At 49.7% G+C, this 17,213-nt stretch overlaps 1 protein-coding gene across 1 annotated transcript in view; it reads left to right on the top strand.

Annotated features, from left to right (window-relative positions):
• LOC125939681 (uncharacterized) overlaps positions 1-17,213 on the top strand; it is a 173,392-nt gene that overhangs the window by 17,318 nt on the left and 138,861 nt on the right. The window contains exon 3 of the mRNA XM_049664965.1: positions 6,745-6,852. Within this exon, the coding sequence (XP_049520922.1) occupies positions 6,745-6,852 (108 nt within the window). The remainder of the gene's footprint in view (positions 1-6,744; positions 6,853-17,213) is intronic.

Genomic DNA, 17,213 nt, shown 5'->3' with positions numbered 1-17,213 from the left:
AGATTTCCGCAAATTGCATGAAAAGATGTGACAGTCTAGTTAAAGGCATCTATTAGGGAATTTATAGCGAACATATTTGATATATGAATTTGCAGCTTACGTTAAATTTTTACAAATTAAACAACGGTTTCTAAAATTTCCTATTCGCAAATAACGGTATATTATGGAGTGATGTAGATTACATCAATTTTGTGCACTTTACATGTATTATTAGGTGCGATTTACAGAATTGCAATTTTTTTTTTGCAAGTTTCAAGTTTTTCTGTTTTTTTTTTTTACAATTTGAATATCGAAATAAAAAATTCGCTTTCCGCCGTCACCATATTATACCGCTTGCTTTGGAAAGCAATAAATCGCATCAAATTCGGTACAGCGGTTTTCGATCAAAACGATTTCTACGTTCCCACGTGTTGTCACGAGTGCGTGGCTCATGCCTTGCATATTTGTGAGTGGCATGGCGCTTGCTTGCTGACTTCAACTGCGAAATGGATTTCTACAGGGTGTGTTTCTATTGTGTTTCGAGTGGCTCGAAAGAAAGAACTTAGTTTTTTAAGAACTGTACAAGCGCAAGGAAAACACGGACGAAAGAAGGCCCACATACACACGAAGAACTTCGGGCCGCGGACGAGAAGCTAATATCCGGAAAGAATATGTGTCTGGCGGGGTGTGTTGTTGAACGCTGACATCAATGCCCCACCCTTCTGCGAAACATGTATTGAATGTCGCCTCGTATGAGAAGAAAGGACATCCGACCGACAAGGCTATTTGGGTGATAGTTGCTTAATGATCTTGAAGAACGTCCCTCTTGTAACGTTCCGTGCGTTATGGGCGTGTGTGAAGCATCGACCAGGCCGACATGGTGAAGGGCGAGAAACTGCTTGCGTCCTTTATTGCGCTTGCTTATAAAGACACGCCAAGAGCAAAGAGGGAAAAGTAAAGAGAAAGGGCACGGCTTGTGCCGAGTAGAAATAATGACGTGGGTTGCGCTGGTAAGCGTCCTATCAGATCACGATACATCCCTCTCCTTTTGAAAGTACAAGAACAGCAGCTATGTAATGCACGTCCTCACAGTATTAAAAAGTAAAGAGTTCAAGACAACTGGGGGAAATTCAAGTCGTACTGCAGATGTTGAGGTGGTCTGAACTGGCGGCGAGATCTTCGTAATGATGTAATGGGGTCTGTCGCCATTACAGGCGGTGCGTTAATCTGCTCGGGCAGGTCGGGAGCGGCGTGTGTACTTTGCTGGCATTCGTCAGTACCGTGGTCATCTTCCAGTGCGCCTTGGATGAAAGCTTCACCTGTGAGGAGCAGATGTTGCCTGTTGCGACGGAGTGTTTTGTTGTCCTCTGTCAACACTTCGTATGATCTTGGATACACCTGCTTAACCACTTTCGCTTTCCGTGACCAAAACTTCTTCAGCCTAACAGTCTGTCCCTTTGCCAGTGGTGGTAGAACCCGTCTTGAATATTCCTTTTGAACATGTTTCCACACTTGCGTTCTCTGCTGGTTGCTGAAATCAGGAAGAGCCGATCTTAATCGCCTTCCTTGCAGTAGTTCTCCGGGTGATCGTTCATCCTCTAAGGGGGTTGACCTGTAGCTAAGTAGCCCCAGCCAAAAGTCTTCTCTTGCTTCTTTCGTTTTCTTCAAAAATTTTTTAGCTACCTGCACGCCTTTCTCTGCAAGTCCGTTGGACCTCGGGAACTCCGGGCTTGAGGTGATATGTCTGAAGTCATACCTGCTTGCAAATCGACAGAAATCTCGGCTTCTGAACTCAGGTCCGTTGTCTGTACACACCTCATACGGCACACCATATCTCGCAAATATGGCCCCCATCTTGTCGATGACGGTTGTCGCCGATGTGTCACGCAGCTCCTCCACTTCTGGAAAGTTAGAAAGAGCGTCATACACTGAAAGATACGACCTTCCACCGTATTCGAATAGGTCGACACCGACCCTATACCATGGGTAATGTCGTGTAGGTCTAATGATGAGTGGTTCGGTGGGCTTATTATATGCATAGCGTTTGCACGCAGCACATCTCTGGATCATTTCTGTGATATCTGCGTTAATGTTTGGCCAAAAAATGAATCTTCTTGCCCTTGCTTTGCATTTATTAAGGCCCATGTGGCCGTCATGCTCTCGTGCCATCATCTGGCCTCTTATAGACACAGGCAGGATCACTTTTGTACCTTTCAGAAGAACACCTTTCACAATTGACAGCTCGCCTATGAAAGGTTTCAGCTCTCCTTCAACTTTTTCACCATTGCGAACGGCCTGAATTACGGCCCGTAAATAGGGATCCTTATCAGTCTCTTCGTTTAGCCGCTTCAACGTGACGTCGCTGACAAGGGCTCTAACTGCACTCACAGCATGTATTTCCACATCGGCATCAGCGTCCGCATCGCCCTGGTCCGGCATCACGGCTGTGGCTCGCGATAGCGTGTCTGCCAAGGTTAGTTCTTTTCCTGGAACGTATCGAAGGACATTCATATTTGAGCAGACGCATAAAAAACCTTTGTAGTCTAGGCGGCATATCAGCGATTGCTTTTTGAGCTATAGCTATCGACGGCCGATGATCAGTTTCCAAGACAATCTGTCGACCATAGAAGAAGTAATGAAACTTCTGGCAGCCGAAAGTCACTGCTAATGCTTCCTTTTCTATCTGTGAATAACGCCGTTCCGCGTCCATCAGCACCCTCGATGCGTAAGCCACAGGACGCCATTCACTTCCGTGACGCTGCAAGAGAGCTGAACCGTTCATTGATGCATGTAACGTCACTTGTTTCTTTCTGAGGGTCAAAGATGGCTAGCAGTGGCTGCTGGCTGTCGCAGATACTGTGCCATTCATGTGTGTGGTTTGGGGTCCATGCAAATACTGCATCATGCTTGATTAAAAAAAATTAAATTATGGGATTTTACGTGCCAAAACCACGATCTGATTATGAGGCACGCCGTAGTGGGGGACTCCGGAAATTTGGACCACCTGAGGTTCTTTAACGTGCACCTAAATCTAAGTACACGGGTGTTTTCGCATTTCGCCCCCATCGAAATGCGGCCGCCGTGGCCGGGATACGATCCCGCGACCTCGTGCTCAGCACATGCTTGATTAGGCTGCGCAAAGAAGACGCCCTCTGCGACAAGGAGGGAAGGTACTTGGAATTGGCTACACCCAGAAGACGCTGCACTCCCTGTTTATCGGCCGGAATGGGCATCTGTTTCATCCACTCGATCAGCCGTTAGTTGGGCTTTATGCCGTCTCTCTTGGCCGTCTCTTATGTCGTCTCTATTATCTCTGTCGAGATAATATCACCCAGAAATTCGATTTCGTGAACCCCAACCTTGCACTTCTCTGCGTTTAGCTTAAAACCAGCTTGCTTAGCAGCTTCGAGTACTGATCTCAACCGATGGTCATGTTGTTCCTGTGAGATTCCCCAAATCAAAATGTCATCTACATACACATGAACGCCCGGTAAGGAATCAAATATTTCGCTCAGAGTCTTTCGAAATACTTCTGACGCTGACGCAATTCCAAAGGGCATCCGCAAGAACCTGTACCTTCCGAAAGTAGTTGCGAAAGTGGAGATTCTTCACGTTTCTTCGTCAAGAGGAATTTGATGAAAACCAGATTTCGCGTCAAGTCGACTGAACACCTTTGCACCGGCCAGTTCTGCCTCTATGTCCTCCCGCCTTGGCATTTCGTAATGCTCCCGTTTTATGCTAGCGTTGATTATCCTGGGATCCATGCAAACCCTCAACTTTCCATCTTTTTTCTTGACAATTACCAATGGGCTTACCCATTCAGTCGGTTCGTTGACCTTTGTCACGATGCCCGCTTGCTCCATCCGCTTCAGCTCGTTGCGAAGTGGTTCCTTTAGGGCCAAAGGAACTCGTCGGGCAGCGTGAACCACTGGGACAGCATCCGCAGACAGGACCATCTTGTAGTGTCGCTGTACGCAGCCGGTACCTTCGAATAGCTCACCGAATTCCTGCATTACTTGTTCGGAGCTGCTTGCTGCTACTGCGTCGACTGTCCTGGTAACTAGACCGAGCAATTCACTTGCCTTGAGCCCGAGCAGTGCCTGTCTTCCTTTCTTGGAGACGAAGAAGTCCAAGTGCTGGCGTCTGTCACCGATGACTACTTCTTGGCTGATGACGCCTAGGTGTTTGATGATGACCCTATCGTATGACCGCAAAGTGGTGTTGCTGCGTTTAACAGGCGGCATTGGCCGCAGCTTACAGTAGGCTGAATACGGTATAAGGTTAGCTTGAGATCCCGTGTCGACGTTCAATTTGAGTTCGTCGCCGCCAAGGCTCGTTATCACCATCCAATCTCGTTCATTCCGTATTTTACTGGTACACACATCTAAAATTTCAAGGTCGTTGCCATCACCGTCATCCTGAAGCTCATCTACGCGCGCCGCTCTTCTGCAGCAAACAGCAAAGCGATTCCTTGCGTTACAGATTCTGCAAGTTTTGCCATAAGCTGGGCAGTCGCGTGGCCTGTGTTCTTTGCCACAACGTGAGAATTTGAACATTTTTGGATGCTTGGTTGAGATTCGAGTGACATTGACTGGATCTACTTGGTTTACTTTATCCGCCCATGCTTCGCATTGCAAAGCAGCTGCCTCTGATGCCTTGCATATTTTTGCGGCTTTGGCCAGCGTGAGCTCGTTGTCTTGCAGGAGTTTGGCCCGGAGGCTGTCATTGCTAATGCTGATCACAATTTGGTCGCGAATCATGGAGTCTGTTAGCTCTCTGAAATTGCACGATCGGGCTTGCATTCTCACATCTCGTGCGAACTGTTCAAAACTCTCCCCCGCTGTCTGCATCCGCTTCCGGAACAGATACCGCTCGTAGACTTGGTTTGTTTGAGCAGCCCAGTATGTGTCAAACTTGACTACGATGGTCTCGTAGTCTTCTTTGCTTTCACCTTCGCTGAAGGAGAAGTTGTTGAAAACTTGTAATGCGTCCTCCCCTGCTAAGCTCAGTAGTACTGCTGTCTTCGCTGCCTTGCTCAGGGGTTTGTCATGCGGCTTTGTTACCGTGAAGTAGAGCTCCAGCATCTGATTAGACCGTTGCCAATTCTTGCCCATATCACCTGTGATGAGTAGTGGTGCACGGCTTCAGCACGTCCATGTCTGTTCCTGGGTGCGCCCGGGGTTCTGCTCCCGCTGTATAGTGTTGCAACAGGCGGCCACTTCTGACACGTTCCGTGCGTTATGGGCGTATGCGAAGCATCGCCCAGGCCGACATGGTGAAGGGCGAAAAACTGCTTGCGTCCTTTATTGCGCTTGCTTATATAGACACGCCAAGAGCAAAGAGGGAAAAGAGAAAGGGCACGGCTCGTGCCGAGTAGAAATAATGACGTGGGTTGGGCTGGCAAGCGTACTATCAGATCACGACACACCTCTACCCCAACAAAGAGCGCCCAAAGTTAGCGCGCTGTGGAAGACGCGGGCTTTGCGGCCAATGAATGAGCCTCACCTTTGAATGTAGGGGAAGGTTGCGTTCACATGAAGCGCCACTGACATCAATTGTTCTTTGGGGACTTTGAAAGTATTTCCACGGAAGAAGTCAGCACCGCGGATAAAGGAAGCTCTACGATCAACAACTATGGGCCCAATATGGATATGCGGACCGCGGTTCGCATATCCATATCAACAGTTCATGCGGACCGCCGTCACACAGTGACGGCGGTCCGCATGAACTGTTGACGTCTTATCACGTGATGCGCGGACCGCGGTCCAAAAGAGCGATTTAGTCCATCGTGTGGATCGGCCTTTAGCAGGAGCAAGTATCAGACGGCTCGGGAATTGTTGGTAGTTTTCCATAATTAAAAAAAAAAATACGTGGAGACTCTATCAGCGCGTCAAGTCAATACAAGTGTATAACTCGGAGATTAGTTTCTTTAAAAGCTGGTTGTCCCAGCAGGTGTTAATCATGCTGGCTGTGCATGTATATTTATCCCAGGGCTGCGCCTCAAATAAATCTGTTGGGAGTGCTGCCTGCGCCGTCCCATGTGTGTTTCCTTTGCGTTTTGTGCGTGTGCTCTTTGCGACAATTAGGCCACTCAGCAACTGTAATAAACGCTTCATTGTGCGTGTTCCTTTTTCTTTCTTTCTTTCTTTCTTTCTTTCTTTCTTTCTTTCTTTCTTTCTTTCTTTCTTTCTTTCTTTCTTTCTTTCTTTCTTTCTTTCTTTCTTTCTATCTATCCCTATACTTAAGTGTATCTTGCTTTAAAATCAATTGGTGTTGGCGCTAGCGATTGCTTTTTCTGTGCGTCTGTGTCAAATTCGCGCTGCCAGCAACCATGTGATCATACAAACTAGCACGATCGCATACTTAAGTCAACATTCATACTTTAATTATCCTTAATATTCTAAATAATTTACCCCTATAGGAAGCTGTCAGAGCAGTCAAATCGTAATATTTAGAGGCTAAACGAACAGTTATTGTTTTTGTGATGCCTAATTACTTTTAGGGAGGGTATGGTGAGAAGTTGCGACGACGTTTGAAATTAACGTTGGTGATGTCATTGCAGGAATTGATGGCTCCTGTAGCTGACTTGAGCAGCTGGGTTCGTATTCACGAAGATGCTTAAGCGCAGTCCGGTCTCGCGCCGATTGCGCGGCAGGGCACTGATGAGGCAATGTTACGTTATATTAGCGATGTGAATGCGGGCCCTTGATGGTCACTAACTTTACACTGCGGTCACTGCTGTGACGGCGGCGCCCTCTTTCGCAGAATCGAGAACGCCACGATGCACCACATGCGGGAGATGCTGGTGAGGGACCACGAGCTCGTCTGCAGGGAGAATGAGCGACTCGTCAAGAAGCTGGATGCTCTGGAGAAGTGAGTGCACGGTTTCAGCGCTAACTGCATGCAGTAGTGGCCGAAGTAAATATGCCAACGCAGTGGCGTAGCCAAGGGGGGGGGGGGGGGGGTTCAAACCCCCCCCGAAATTTTTTGCACCCCCCCCCCCCCCCCTAACCCACCTTTTGCTCTCGTCGCTTCGCGCTGACATATTTCAAGAAACCGGTGCTACTTTCACACTTTCGTTCCTGGGCGCTTCCGTTTGGGTTGGTAATTTACAGCGAATCATGTCTGCATATGGAAAAAAACTGTCACGGTGTTTGTAAAGGTCTTGACACTCTGTGAGGTTTTGGGCGCGAATGTGGCGGCCGCATTCTGAAACAACAAATGCGCAACAAATGAAGCAACAAAACAAATGCGGCAGCCACATTTTAGATGAAGGCGAAAATGCTCGAGGCCCGTTTACTTAGATTTAGGTGCACGTTAAAGTCTCCAGGTGGTCGAAATTTCCGGTATACATTTCCACCGCTTCCCTTCAGGTGCCGGTTAGGCCGCGTTCGCGTAGGAACTTGGTCTCGAAGCTGGCGGAAGCGGCAAAATCTTGCAAAAATCCGCCCGCCTAGGCGGCAAAACAGGCAGAAAAACAGGCGGCGAGCCAAATTGGTCTCGGACCGATTTTTTTGCCATGGCGAAGCGGAAACGTGGCGGAAAGTCGTTCTGCTCGACCGGAAGCTACACTAGCATGTAAACTTCAGGTCGTAACATTGAACATGGCACCAAAAGTGTAGGCTGCAATGCTGATCGACGCGATCAAGAACCACCCCTTGCTCTACGACAAGAGAAGTACTAAAACGTACTGTCAGCAATACTCGCGATAGTATTCAACGTCGCGCGACCGGAGGCGTGGCAACGAAGCCAACGGAGTCGCGTGACCCAACTTCTCGCGCTTTTGCAAAGCCAGGCGAACCCACCACCGCCGTTTCCGAGGTTTTCTTGTCTTCCGTTTATTCATTGTCCATTTCTAGAAAACAAGTAGGTAGAAGTATAAAAGCCATTTCTTCTTCCACTTCCATGACAGACAATAGTTAGGCAGATTCCTCGTTGGCGCTCCATAATTCTCCTCGCACGTGCACGGTATGTTGCAGAAGTCGCGGGGTGCTTTTCTCGTCGCGACGATAGATTGGGAGCGTAGGTCTCACGAAGGACGCGCAGGCTTTGGCGAGCCTCAACACAAAGGGCCAGCCCGGGTTTTAGCTTTGGTGTTCCCGTTGCCACTTTCGTGTCCTGGAGGCGCCGAAAATAATACGAATTGATGAAATGTTATTACAACTTGTAAATAAAAGCTATTAAAGAAATATAATCACGCCTAGGCAGCAACCTGTGACACAGCGCTACCGCGCCCGTGTGAGGAGAATTACAGAACGCCAACGAGGAATTTACCGAAGGTCGCAGATGACACGCGAAATTGCGCAAGATGATCACTTTTGATGACGGGTGGGTCAGGGAATGAACATACCGCTCGAAATAATGCGATAATGAGCGCCACCACGCCGACAAACGTACGCAGACTAGATGGATGTGGACGAAAGCGGCAGCGGCGGCCGCGGTGGTAGCAAAACAAATGTGAACTTGGACATGCGCGGAAAAGATTTTGCGGCCGCTTTGGCCTTTCCGGCCGCTTTGGCCTCTCCACCCGCTTGCCGCTTCCCAACTGTGAACGTAGCCATAGTCTGCAGCGCAGAACGTCTCTCGTTTGCGATTGCGCCCCTACGGAAGGCTGGTAGTTACCGTTGTGTTGCTGAATCCCCAACCAGCAATTGCGAAAGGCTGGTAGTTGCTGTTGTGTTGTGGAATCCCAAACCAGCAATGTGCCCACCAAAGGGTTCATGCCAGCAGTGAAATTCCACCGACTCGCAACAGAATGCACGAAACAGACAGCCGACAAGCATGGATTACATGTGCGCAGTACAGCGTAAGTAAACTCTTGTTGCAGGCGCTGACAGTTCTCGTCGGAGTTCACGCGTCCTGAGAAATTGATTATCTGCACTATGCACTGAACAAGACCGGAGTTCATTCCTGCATCACTAGTACACCAATCAGTCGAGATTCTGTGAGGTACAGGGCCGCTTCCTGTTTGCACTGGCCTAAGTGAAGCAGGAATGACTCGCGCGCACTACTTAAAATGCGTACACATGCCATGACGTAAAGGCAAATGACGGCTGCACGCTCGCACACAGCGGAAGACACAGCAGCCCATGCACTTGCCACAGGAAATGCAAGGCGACGAAAGCTTCGTAAAAAAAAGCATTACTCGTTTTTGCGCGTATTTAAGTTTTCTAGCGCAAAGACGCAGCGAACAAGCTATTGCTATGGGAGTAGGTATAGCCTGGTAACACGTGCATTTTCACATGTATAGCCGTCCTTGACCTGTGAAACGCACTTCGCCCCGACGAGGACGACGCCATCCACGCTTAACGGAGATTAACAATTAATGATGTCTTCTCCGATCGGGCGGGTCGTCTCAATGATGCGTTTTCGAAGACTGGTCCATTCAGTGGCGCGATGAGAGACGGTTGCTCCAAACGCCCACTGTACCTGTCGTACTTACTGTATTTTACTGAGCTTACATTACTTTTTACTTAATTTCTTCACAAGACAACACTAGAGCACTGCACGGGCCGATTTTTTCAGCCCGGGCCCGGCCCGGGCCCGTTATTACGTTGGGTGGCCCGCCCGAGCCCGATCAAAACATTTATGGCGAGACCCGGGCCCGGCCCGGGCCCGGAAATAATCTACGTTACCCGCCCGGCCGGCCACTCCTTTACCTTAGGCCCGAGCCCGGCCCGAGCCCGACTCTAAACTGGCCCGAACCCGGCCCGAGAAATAATGTTTTTCAGAGTTGAGTCGCCCGAGAATAACTCACTGCACGTTACATGCACACCACCAGAAAGCCTGAGCCCGGCCCGGGCCCGGGTCAAAAAGCACACGCCGTGTCCGAGCCCAGCCCGAGCCCGTGAAAAAACAGTTCTACCCGGCCCGGCCCGGCCCACGGGCCCGGGCTTTCGGGTAAGCCCGAGCCCGTGCAGTGCTCTAGCACACACACACGCGAGGGGGGAGGGGGGGTCCCATGTCTTTGATATACATACATAGAGGGTGCTTAAACTACCGATATTTATTATCGATCACGTCACGTAGAGGAAAGCGGACGCTTGCCCCCCCCCAGTCGGGCCGATGAACCCCCCCCCGAAAAAAATTTCTGGCTACGCCCCTGTGCCAACGATAACAACAAGGAAACCGGGGTCCGGGAGTTGTGCGCCGTGAAAGTGAAGTTCCAGCTAGAAATGATTCGGCGATCATGAGTACTGTTTCTTTTTCACGCGTTAAGGGCCCCGTATCGCAGAAAATCCAGCGTCGGCTTGGGCGCGCAGGCGTCGTTGGCGTTATCCCGAACCATCCCGACCGCGGAGGCCCTCCGCGTGGCGCAAGTGAACAAAACTGAATTTCTCAAAGTAAAATCCGTCAGAAAAATCGTAAAGTACGACTTGACCACAACCTACAGACGTGATAGCGTCGGATTGTAATTTGAATATACGAGAAAACATATTTCTCTTACACCGAAACTCGAACACAAGCCCCTTTTCCCAGCATTTTTTCAATTCATACAGCGGCGCGCAGTGGTTTTCTTTCTTGTAAAAACACCGTCCAGATGGCGCTCGCCTCCTCGGCAGCCGCGCGCGGAGGCCGGATAAAAAAGCTGCCGTTGCCGCCTGATAAGCAGCCAGGGATCTTTGAATGCTATCGCATTCCACCCTTAAAGGCAAAGCTTAAGCGTCCTCAATTTTTTTCTTTCTTCTTTTTAGGCAGTGCAAATGTGTATTGTTGTGCCTGACGGTCCCTCGGGATAAAAAATGCTTCACCGGCAGACATGCAGCTGTGGAGTGCTCTTGACGCTTCGTCGTTTTCTCGAGGCCAAGGAGCTGGCGACTAATTCAGCGTCACCTGGGGCGAATGAACGAGCAATTATGTCTCTTATCTTCGGCCGTTCGACTGCCCGGAGCTGATGGGCGAGACCCAGGCTGCAATGGGCTCGTGCGGCGCCAAAACGTCAACGTCGCTTTTGGCGTGTTTCCGGGAAGCACGGACTACGACGAGGCACGAGCCGCACGACACCAGCCATGGTGGCCGCTAGGACTTTCCAACAGCATAAAGATCCTCGTTGCGGACAGTGCTATGCTGCCTCTTAAGTTGCATTACTTGAAATGGCTGGCATTACATACACGGCGCATTTTAAGTGGGCGAATTCGTTTTAGGCGACGGCGTGCAATCAGCGCTGGGCGTATTGAAGTCCGCGAATGTCACGTCAACTTGTTCTCTTATACTTGTTCCACTTTCTGACCTGCATGTTAATCTCGTGATATTGCCTTATTTTGCTGCCATATAGTAATTCTTCTCACCACTTAGCCGTCACTGGAGGCCCCAATGCAGTCTTTGACTATGGGACCTCCTTTTGTATTTTATATCTATCAATACATGTAACCACTTTGAAACAACTTTGAAATAGAAATCCTAACAATAGCGCCTGTTCTCAGGCATCCGTTACGATATATATTGGCGTTTCATTTATATTTGTCCCGCTATGCATCAGGGATACTTTTTAGGAAAATAATAAATGAAGCTTCAATGCGTATCCTAACACATTCTCGTCAAGGATTTCAGAAAATGTGATGATTCTTTGTCAACATTCTTCCGTGGTCTTCAGTGCTGCGAATAGGACTTGGAAACTTTTCCCGTAGCGTAATTTGCATTGCTTAATATACAGGGCTAAGCACTATAATTTAAATATCGACAAAAACGGCAAAAGACACCGTAAAGTTGTACTGAACTGCTTACTTACCGGCAGGACACGTTTAAACTAAGGCGTTACGTGCTGAGCACGAAGCGTCCTTGAAATATCTGCGCTGTGATCATAACTTAGATGGTATGTCATTAAAGCTTCATGCTCAACACGTGGCACTAGCCCATGCATACGAGTGGTAGTTCGCGTGCATGAGTTCGTGTGACGTCATTCGTGCGAGTGACTCGCGTATACATGAGCCTAGTCATTTTGATGCCCACCGCTGTCCGCCGTTGCCTATCGTAATGCGAAAGTGTCTCGCAAGAAGATTACAAAATAAATTTTAAACATGCAGTTTTGCCTATATAATGCGCAGCAGTAACGCGGAACCTGCTCCTACATTACGCGCACTAAGTCTTGCACGCTTTCGCGCGGTATCAATGCTACAGCAGAGAAGAAGACTGAACCTCCATGGAAGCACGTTGTTTCTACTCAAATACAGAAAACAAAATGGCAGCATTAATCTCCCGATTACTGTAATCGAGGGACAGGTCCTAAAGTCACGCTTATTTAAATGTGTAGTGGTAATTCTGGCACTTTCGTTGGTTCGGATACATGCCACATACTCCGATATCGTCGTACCTTGCTAGGGCACTCGCTTGCCAAGGTCGCCCGTGAGCATGACGAAGACTGTACGACGCGTTGATGATTGAAGAAGGAATGATATTGAAGGAACTACGGCACTGAAATGCCGATTCCTAAAGTATTGCATAACGACGACAACGTGATGGCGCAGACGACAAACATATGCCGGAACAACCAAGATGGCATGACGACGATGGTATGATGGCGTCTGTGTGACGTAATCACGATTGAATGACGACAGCATTGGATCGTCGAATAACGACGACTGCTTGGCGGCAGTGGGATACTGAAATGATGACGGGGGTAAAACGACAGCGTGACGACGACGGAATGAGGAGAGTCACATGTAGAAGATACAATGACGACGACCGCCCATGACGACTTAATATAGGACGATGCAGTGACTACGATGGCATAAGCTTGGTAATATCGATTAATCGATTCCCGCAAAACGATTAATCTTCACGGATGTCCACCTTTCATTTAATCGACCTAATCGAGTAAGCCTGTCCGATTAATCGTTTTGGAGAGTTGGACAGAAAATTTTGAAATCGTACTGGAATGGCGGCACACGAGCGGTGACTGTGCGGCTGTGATAGAGCGACTGTCGACTGCGTTTTCCGAGTCCTGAGTGATGCCAAGCCAGGCGCTTCCCCTCTCTTCCCTGTTGCGACTGGGGGTCCGTAGATTTGTGTTATCCATTCAGCAGGCGGAGTAAGAGGACGGGGGGCTGGGCCCGACACCCAAGACGTTTGCACACAAGTTTATATTACATTATTTACGTGGGTTTCTCAAGAAATACGGAACATAAGAGGTTCGCGTTCAAGCTGTCGACGAGCTTCACCAAGCGTCCGTCCCCTCTTTTAACCCCTTCGTTCTCCTAGTCCCGTCACCTTTGCCCAATCCGGCGCCAGGAGACGTATGTCCCGCCAATCCGGAGGTGGGTAGCCACTTTCTCTCCGAAGAGCCAAGCACAGACTGGGCACGAACAGGGGAGAAGGGAAGCACATTGACCCCGGCGCGGCAGTGTGGGCGGAGGACGAGTGACCTCCTGGCGGAGCCCAGCCATGAGTCGTCACGGTCTGGGATGGCTCGGAACGGGGTCGTCGGCTCGTTCACCTCCGTGAGCGACCGTTTTCAAGGTTAAACGGCCGATCTCAACCCACACGCCGCCCGAAACAGGAGGCTTGAAATGCCCTCGCAATTCGAGGCATACTATAGCAACCCAGTCGTTGATCGTCGTGTAACTCACAGTCCACTAAAGACGTGGCACAGCATATGCGCCGGTTTGGAGCATGTATTCTGACATAGCGATGGAGTTGATGTCGATTCCAGCAAATTTAAAGCGTGCGAGCTTCTATTCTCGCATGTTGGTTGTGTGGCCATTCAAACAAGGCATCGGTTTCACCCAAACATCTCAGCCAATTGTCATTCTGCATATGATTTAAAATCTTAAACCAGTAATGTGCTTTTCTCCTGTGTATATTGGAATTTCTTGTAGATTTCAATTGGACTTCACCTCTCATGAGAGTGGCTTGTTGGGCTAGCTGGTACATAATTATACTAGAAGAATACCAGCAAACTTGAAAAAGGAAAAAAAAAAAACCGGGAGGCAGACAGAGACAAAGCGACAGGAAGGTGGCTGGACTATCAACTGAACTTTATTCGTGAAAACAACGTCCCCCAAGTCCGTACTGAACATGCGGTAGGCAAAACATATCAAATACACGGTTAAAACCTTATCTATACACGGCTACACTGATCAAGAAATTGAAGCTCTTTCTTGCTGATGAACACAGATGGCGCGCTCACACACTTTTCGGGGCGAAGTTTATAGATGTGATAGGCTTCAAAGAACTCTCTTTCCTGCTCGGTCATACCCTTCCCCACAATTTGTACGTCACTGAAGACGGGATTGAAACCGCGCTTCTTACAGTGTAGCGGAAGATCACCTCCCATGCCTGTGTGTACCAGATTAGCATGCTCACGCATCCGATCGTTCACACAGTGACCGGTTTGTCCTATGTAATTGCCAAACATTCCTTCTCGGTAACCGAGTACTTGCACTCTACCTTGGTAAGGGCACGACTCGCATAGGCAACAACGTACTCAGAGAAGCCCCGGCTTACGTTGGGCAAGGACAGCGCCAAGGCTGATCCCACTAGCATCCGTGTGTACCTCGGTCGGAGCGGTAGCGTCGAAGTGACGTAGAATGGGCGGTGAAGTCAAGAGACGACGTAATGTTGCGAAAGCCTCATCACACGCCGGCGACCAACCAGACAGATAACAATCGCCGGTGAGCAGCTTCGTCAGTGGTGCTATTATAGAAGCGAAGTTCTACACAAAGTGGCGAAAGTATGATCATAGACTAAGGAAGCTGCGAAGCGCTTTCACGGTGGTAGGCTTCGGGAATTCAGCAACAGCACGATGTTTCTGTGGATGCCGTCCTTCGAGACTAGCGTGACCCAGGATGATGACTTTGCGAGCGCCGAATCGGCACTTCTTGATGTTAAGCTGAAGGCCTGCGCGTGTCAAGCAGCTCAGCACCTCGTAAAGATGACGGAGGTTACTGTCGAAATTAGGGGAGAAAACGACGACGTCATCCAGGTAGCACAGGCAGGTCTTCTATTTCAACTCAGGCAAGACACTGTCCATCATCCTTTCGAATGTGGCTGGGGCATTACATAGGCCGAAGGGCATAACATTGAATTCGTACAGCCCATCGGGAGTTACTAAGGCAGTTTTCGGGCGATCGGATGGTGCCATAGGGACCTGCCAATAACCGGACCTTAAGTCTAGGGATGAAAGGAATTCGGCTCCCCACAAGCAGTCTAGGGCACCATCGATGTGTGGCAGGGAATACACATCTTTGCACGTAACGTTGTTCAATCGGCGGTAATCGACGCAGAAGCGGATTGAGCCGTTTTTTTTTCTTGACAAGAACAACAGGCGACGACCAGGGACTGCAGGACGGCTGAATGATGCTGCGCTGAAGCATGTTGTCGACTTGTTCGGCGATCACATGACGCTCAGCAGGGGATACGTGGTAAAGGCGCTGTCGCTGAGGCGCTTGTGAGCCGGTGTCAATCGGATGGAGAACAGTATGTGTGTGGCCTAATGACGTCTTCTGGCAATCAAGCGAGCCACGAAACTGGTGGAGTGCAAGAAGTTTCTCGCGGTGCGCCTCTGCAAGTTCGTCGTCGATGGCTGAGCCGAACATACTTAAACGTGGGCGATCAGGCGTACTAGCAGAAGGTGTCAGGGCACTAAGGTGCAAGTTGTCGACGTCGTCAAGGCAGAAGATGAAGGATACGTCAAATTCCTGAATTTTGCCGATACACTCTCCACAGAGTAAGGTTGAGGGAACCGGCAACGGATTCGTAACAATTAAGGATGTAGCGCCGTTGGTCATGTCGAGAACGGCAAAAGGCAACGTGAGGTTCCTGCGGTGTTGAACGGTCTCGAAGGGTGTAAAGAGAACTGTGGACTCACGAACAGCTGCACAGGACACGGGGACAAGGGCTGTACCACTGGGTACAGCCCTTGTTCATATCATCGGCGACAAACAACTTTTCGTTGTAGGTGCAGACGACGCGCAACACAACGCAGAGAACGCCACCTCGGCACGAGCACAGTCAATAACAGCATGATGGCGAGAAAGAAAATCCCAACCGAGGATGACATCATGCGAACAGACCAGTAGCTCAAAAAACTTAATGGGATTAACAACATCTTGAATTATGACGTGGGCTGTGCAGGCGGCTGACGGCTGAATATTGTGTGCGCTGGCGGTACGGAGGGATAATCCCGTTGACGCCGTGGTAACCTTCCGAAGCAAGCGGCAAAGTTTCATATCAATCACTGAAACGGCAGCACCAGTGTCCACAAGCGCAAGGGTACGAAAGCCATCCACAATAACGTCGATGAGGTTTGCTGGAGAGATTCGAGGACTTGAATTTTTCGATGACGACGCAGTTCGTGCCTCGGGAACTGCGACGTTTAGTTTTCTGCTTCAGAAGGGCAGGGTCGACGGCGCATCGGTGACAGAGAGCGACGTCGGGGTGATGGAGATAGGCGGGTAGCTGAGGGAATGCGCTCGGGCGAAGAGGATTGTTGTAGCCGTGCCGTGCCGTCAAAGCACCCAGGATCGTAAGCGGACGGTCGCATGACATCTATTGGAACAGGAGGGCGACAGTGACAGAAGCGTGCCACGTGTCCTGCATAACCGCAAGAATAACATATAGGGCGATTGTCCACAGTGCGCCATGGATTCGTGGGGACTGATCGGCTGAACGGAACTGGTGGGGGCCCAAGGAGGTGAGAAGGTTAAACCTCCTTGTGGGGGCCGAACGGGTGCCGACGCGGAAGAATAGGTCGGTTGACGAGGCGACCCGGCAGGGACGACTTGCGCATACGAAAGGCAAAGGCAAAGCGTCAGTGACCTCTTCCTGTATAACATGGCATATGACTGGGCCAAATGTTGTGCCTGGGCTGGCTCGGGCGTGTTCGATAAAATGGACAGCTGTCGGGCGACCTCCTCACATACGAACTGCTTGATCTGAATCAACAGTGCATTCTGGTCGCCCATAGTCAACGCCGCTATCGAGTCGTTCTGTTCCAGAGGGCGTCGAGTTCGGGCGCGTTGCTTGCGCAATTCGTCGAAACTCGGGCACAAGCTGACAACATCGGCGACGGTTTGTGGGTCTTTGGCCAATAACATTTGTAATGCGTCATCGACTATTCCTTTGAGGATTTGCTTGATCTTATCCGACTCGTGCATCGACGGGTTTATACGCTTACACAAGTAGACGATGTCTTCAATATAACTGGTGAAGTTCTCACCGGGTTGTTGAGCGCGTTCACGAAGTCGCTGTTCTACACGGCTGCACGGAGTTTGCGTACCGCGGGGCGGCCGAAGATT

The sequence above is a fragment of the Dermacentor silvarum genome, chromosome 3 (genome assembly GCF_013339745.2).
Source record: "Dermacentor silvarum isolate Dsil-2018 chromosome 3, BIME_Dsil_1.4, whole genome shotgun sequence".
Classification (NCBI taxonomy): Eukaryota; Metazoa; Arthropoda; class Arachnida; order Ixodida; family Ixodidae; genus Dermacentor; species Dermacentor silvarum.
This window is presented reverse-complemented; position numbering and strand designations above follow the sequence as displayed.